The following is a 6,287-nucleotide window of genomic DNA, read 5'->3' on the forward strand; positions in this document are numbered from 1 at the left end:
TTTATAGCTTGAATTAAGTGTCAAAATACTTCTAGATCATTCCACATATTTCTGGCTAAATTTCTTTTGGGCACTGGCAAAGTGATAATTTTAGCTTATTGGAAAGGTTGAAAGAGCATATCACTATCATTACTCTTGAAGTATAGTACCTCTAAAATGCTTAGGTTTCAGGAATCATTATGCACAATTCCCAAGAAAAAGTATTTGAAATATATAAATACACTTCAAAATATCTGTGGAAATTTCTCTGTAAACAATGCATATTATACTAATGTTTCAGTTCATAATTCTTGTAAAAATTGAACTCTCAGGACAATAAAGGAGAAGTTCTTTATGACTTCTTATGTAGGCAAACATTCAGAAAGCAAAGTAGATGTTACTATATTAAAAGTAAAGCATATTTTACTGAAACATATGGAAATATTGAAAAGAGAAGCCTCAGAACGAAAGAAAAATTTTGCAACATACTTAACTGACTAAAGATCAATATTCACAATACGGACATATCTATGACAAATTAATTAGGAAAAGACAGTCAATAAAATAGTGATAAAACTGGAAAATATATAAAACAAATCATCTTCAATTTATCCTATGAATCCTCCAAATATTACTTTCTGTGTATACCATGACATGAAAAATTGTGGCAAATCACTACCCTGGAGAAACTCAAGTACATATGCACAAAAAGGGATATATAGAAATGTTAAGTTGCATATTGCTTATAATGACAAAAATGGAAATAGTCTAAATACACATAAAAATAATGGTTGTGCTCACACAACTGGACAAGTTAAAATGATTGTATATAAAAATATACCAGTCAGTTATAAATCTCAGAAATATTGTTCAATATTATTTATATAGTTCAAGAGTGCAATGAATAATATATATTAGTTATGGGTATTCACATATAATAAATAACATCATGGGAATGAAGATGACCAAATTAAACATGAAGGTTATCACTGAGGAGGGAGAAGAGAATGAGATGGCTGAAGGTTATGAAAATGTCTTTAATCCAATCTGTACTGTAATATTTTTTAAAAAATAGGCAAATGTTCATTTTTTTTTTTTCAGTTCAGTCTCTCAGTGGTTTAAAGTTGAAAGCGTAGCTTGGATCATATTTCATTTGCCTTTTGCTGAGGACAAAACAACCCAAAACTTTGGGGCTAAAAACAATTTGTTATTTTTCACCATTCTGTGGGCTGACTGCATGATTCTTCTGCCAGTCGCAGTTGGGTTCATCATGTGGCTGCAATCATTTGGGAGCTCTGCTGGGACTAAAATGATGCCAATATTATTTTACCATTTTATTAGGTGATTTCATGCTGACTATAGGCTAAGTGACTCAGTATTGTCCCACACAGTCTCTCATCTATGGTAGATTACACTGGCTTCCTTATGTGGTGATCTCAGAACAGTGTTGGAAGAGACTGGAAGTATAAGCTGTAAGGCATCTTGGTGCCTCTATTCCTTAATCTATTTAACATCACCCACACCACATATTTTGGTCAAACAAGTCACATTTCCAGCTTGCTGGATCCATCATTGAATTTCCTAGTGGAAGCATCACTCTTCTAAACCACTAGAGCTCATAGCTTCACTTATGGGAAGAAGAGATTTACCTGCTGAATCATTTAGGATAATATGTGGAAGATCCACTTCTATTTGCACCCACAAATTCTGGGCCCCATAAATTATGGGAGAAAGAGCAATATATACTGGTTTCAGATTTACAGCATATAGCACATTCTGGAGGTGGTTATTCCATCCCTCTAAAGTATTGTCAACAGAGCCTTCCACATAATTTAGTTTTAAAAAGGTCATTCCAATGTTCCAGGCACACTTTTTGAATTTCTGATTACTAGATGAATTTTCCTTTGACAATGTCTTTCAAGAACATCCCAATGAAATATTATAGTGCTGCAAATGTCCACTTTTGTGTGGTGCAAGAATATCATGCAGAATTATCTGAAAATAAATCCCAAATACTTCCTTCCATATTCAGGTGTTCATAAGGAACACCTCATGACAAGTCCAGGCTTTGAAGAATCAAGTTTTTCTAGGTAATACCTCACAAAATGTTCAGACTTTTGAGGAGGAAGCAGTACAACAGGAGTGTGGACTACGGGCATCTGGACCACTTGTTCATGCAATTTACTTCCATCTTCAAGAACAGGAAGGCTATTGACTGGTGTGCATGCCTACCATTATCAATTAGTGAGATAGACAATAGCCAGTTTATGATGGGAAGTGTAGGTCGCATAGTAACTTAGTAACCTATCATCATTCTCTGTATTAAGGTCTATTAAAAAATCAAAAGCTGTTTCTCAAAAGATGGATAATTATATGCAGAGGAAGTTATGGCTTTGCTTGAAAAATCCTAAAAGTCTGATCCGTTATTCACTATACGGGCTTATCCAAAGTTCTGTGCAATCCTCACCTGCAAACACACTTTAAGGAAAATCATATACGTTGGGTCATATGGTCCAAATAGCACAGCAGCTGGCATGGAAGACAGGACTTGTTAAAGTTTTCCCTTGTTTTGGCATATACTCAAAATGGACAATTTTTTGGGTAACTTCATAAATAGATTGGAGTAACTTGCCTGAAATTGGTGTATACTGCTCACAAAATTGAAAGGGGCCAATTGAATTTTGTTGTAGATGAGGCAGGATTTGAGAAATACTTCCTTACTGTAGCGTTTTAATTCCCAGAGGGCATTTTAATTAAGTGCAAACAAGGCCTGGTAGTCAATTTCAAGATGCATTTTTTCTGTGTAATTTCAAGGAAATTCCAGACATTAAAAATAGTGCAAAGGATCTGGCACTTGCCTTAATTCCTTGTTTTGATGGTTGTGAGGAATAAGCTGCTAGGGATTCTCCAGAGTTTGAGTCCCCAGGGCTACAGAGTTAGATGTAAGAGCCTTGGAGACCCAGTAATACTCAGCTTACAGACAAAAAGTTGGATGGTGGCCTGTTTTTCTTAACAGGTAAGTTTACTCAGATTGTCTCTGAAACAGGTAAAATATTGTTTTGCTGATACGGTAACTGGGGTCTTTTATTTTTCTTGTTATGTTAAGTCACTGTAAATGCTACTCGATTCTGACTCCAATAATATTAAAGAAAGATATTAACACTCAAGCAAATATTTGGCTTCAAGTCCATTGACAGCCATTTCACAAATAATAGACCCAACTTTGCACCTGGAGATGGATATTTATCCATATGCTCTTTACATGCATGTTAGATTGGTATACAACCTTTCACAAGAATAAGAATGAGTTAGTTCTGAGAGAATTCTTACCTGATAAATGTTGAGACCCTTAAGAGATATCTATACAGTGCCCAGGCTGTAATAGAAGTTAACCCTTAGACTATAAACACTAACAAAATGTGCACTATACTCAGAGGTCTCCCTCAGCAGCTAATCTATTCCATGAGAGAAGTAACTTTTACTGAACAAAAGGTGCTATAATGGAATTCATGTATTCTTTACCTAGATTGTTCTAATATTTTCCTTTATCCTTAAAATAGAAACTTATTTTCTTGAAGATTTTAATTGGTTTGTGTACATGGTCAAAATATATATTAGAAATATAAAATATATGTTGTTCTTTGAGACAAATACTTCATATTTTTTCACAGAATGCTTCACTAGTTTAAGCATTTATACAAACATTTCCCATCAGTTATGTGCATGTTATGCTACTAACTAATGTGTGGATATACACATCACAATGTGGTATTTCTTACAGAAACACAAATTGCAACAGATATGTAAAGACATTTCAGAGACTCATTTTGGTTTAGTATATCCATAGCAGTTATCTGCATGAGACATGTTCTATATTGAAGAAACTGGGACCAATAACTCTTTCTTCTCTTTTTTTGTCTATCATAGAAGGTCATGATATGTTTATTGCTCACCTCCATAAATCTCCCCTTTGGCAGGAACAGCTCTCTTCCCCCATCCCCTCCCTTCAAAGGCATTTTGGTGATGGTTGCAAGAAATATGAGTGTGGAGACAAGCTTTGCCCTCTTGGGTCTCACAGGTTTCCCAGAGGTTCAAATTTCTCTCTTCCTTGTGTTTCTGATCATGTATGTTATGACTGTAGTAGGAAATCTTGGGATGATAATAATCATCAAGATTAACCCAAAATTTCACACTCCCATGTACTTTTTCCTTAGCCACATTTCTTTTCTTTATTTTTGTTACTCTTCCACTGTTACTCCAAAGCTGCTTGAGAACCTGGTCATGGCTGATACAAATATCTTCTACTCTAGCTGCATGTTGCCGTACTTCATGTCCTGCACTGCTGTGGTGACTGAGTCCTTCTCACTGACACTGATGACCTATGACCGCTTTGTGGCCATCTGTAGTCCTCTGCTTTATACAGTAGCCATGTCACAAAGTCTCTGTCCCCTGCTGGTGGCTGGGTCATATCTATGGGGTATGTTTAGCCCCTTAGTACTCCTATGCTATACTCTCCAGCTAAACTTTTGTAGACATAACATAATCAACCACTGTTTCTGTGACTATACTGTTCTCATTGCTGTCTTGAGCTCTGATATACACATTCCCCACCTACTGCTCTTTGGTTTTGCTACCTTCAATGAGGTGAGTACACTACTCATTGTCCTTGCTTCATACATATTTATTTTTGTGACTGTACTAAACATAAGTTCTTCTAGCAGGTGTTGCAAAGCCTTCTCCACCTGTGCCTCCCACCTGACCACCATGATCATCTTCTGTGGGACCATCCTTTCCCTCTACTGTGTGCCCAACTCCAGAAACTGTCAGCAAACTTTCAAAGGGGTCTCTGTATTTTACACGGTGGTCAACCCCATGTTGAACCCGCTAACTTAAAGCTTGATGAATAAAGATGTGAAGGATGCCTTCCAGCAATTAGTAGACACAAAAGTTCCATTTCACTGAACCAATCTCAAAAGGTGTTTTTAGTCAAAGAACAATGGGAACAGAGCTTTCTAAAACCTATAGCATATATTTGCATGAGGTTTTTATCTGTAACTATTAATGTTAATATATGGTGAATAGGTAAACTGAAATTCTTTGAGGTTATTTGTGTTGTTTGTCACTGAAGCATTGTGTCTTTGTTGGGACATACATATGAATATGTCGTATGAGCAAAGGGGGGGATGATACTTTTCTGACATCTTCATTCCTTGAGTTCTGTGAATTCTACGAAAGCACAGTCTTGTGCTTTCCAACGGTCAGCTTAAGCTGAGCAGTCCATTGGGCTGGGACAGTTACATCTATTGTGTAGATGATGACACAGAGGTTCAAGAAACTAGCCTAGATATGACTCAGACGATTAATTTAATACAGAAACTCAACTCTCTTAACTCTAAATCTAGTGCCCTTTCACTCTAGTACCTTTGAGGCTATTAGTCTGAGAGGTCACTGGAGTTAGCTTTGTCCTTTGGAAAGGATAATCTCTGGAGCCGTTTCAACATTCCTAGATTATTTTTGGATATTATTACTCAAAAGGCTGCATCCCCAGTACTGTCAGGTCTGGAAATTCGTACAAGTGTTATCAAGTCTAGTTCATATGTATTAGGATCAAGATGAATGTAATATACATTTTATCTGGGAATAATGAGGAATCGTATTTTAAAATTTCTGTTCTAATGTTTATGTGAATGACAAAAAAAGCACAAGTTTCTAGTAACAAACATCCTACAAATTAAAGCAAATTACAGTAGGAAGTTTAACCCTATAGAATTTAAAATAAATTATAAATTTCCTATTATTAAAACAGCATCATATTGGGAAAAATGGCCAAATGAGAAAAAGATAAAATTAGGTCTATTTCTATTTCACACACCATAAAAGAGTTCTAAAAGCAAATTTAAAATTTAGATTATATGAATATATAAAACATTGCCGAAAACAACAGAAAATAAATGAAAAGACAAATGAAAAGCTGAGAAAATATAACCACTTATGTCACATATATTATAGAAGAAAATGAAAATATTACAGAAAAAAGGCATAAGATATAATACAATAGTCTGTATAAAGGGATACAAATAGCCCTTATAAATATGAAGAATTGTTCAACCTGACTCATAATAATAGAAATACAAATGAAAACTGACCTGAGCTATGGTTTCTCCCTTTCAGAGAGGGAGAAATCCAAAAATTTAATGACATGTCCTGTAAGTGAATCTGCAGGGAAACAGGCATTTTTATATGTTGGGGGCAGGAAGGTAACATTTACATGTGATTTGAAGTTCCAGCAAAATTACATACGCACTTAT

General features: G+C 35.4%; 1 protein-coding gene across 1 annotated transcript; it reads left to right on the forward strand.

Moving 5' to 3' along the window:
- The first annotated feature begins 4,002 nt into the window (after nt 1-4,002).
- LOC124228489 (olfactory receptor 5D14-like) lies at nt 4,003-4,872 on the forward strand. The gene has a single exon (XM_046643028.1). The coding sequence runs from the start codon at nt 4,003-4,005 to the stop codon at nt 4,870-4,872; it is 870 nt and encodes a 289-aa protein (XP_046498984.1).
- The last annotated feature ends 1,415 nt before the right edge of the window (nt 4,873-6,287 follow it).

Source organism: Equus quagga, chromosome 17 (genome assembly GCF_021613505.1).
Source record: "Equus quagga isolate Etosha38 chromosome 17, UCLA_HA_Equagga_1.0, whole genome shotgun sequence".
NCBI classification, from domain to species: Eukaryota; Metazoa; Chordata; class Mammalia; order Perissodactyla; family Equidae; genus Equus; species Equus quagga.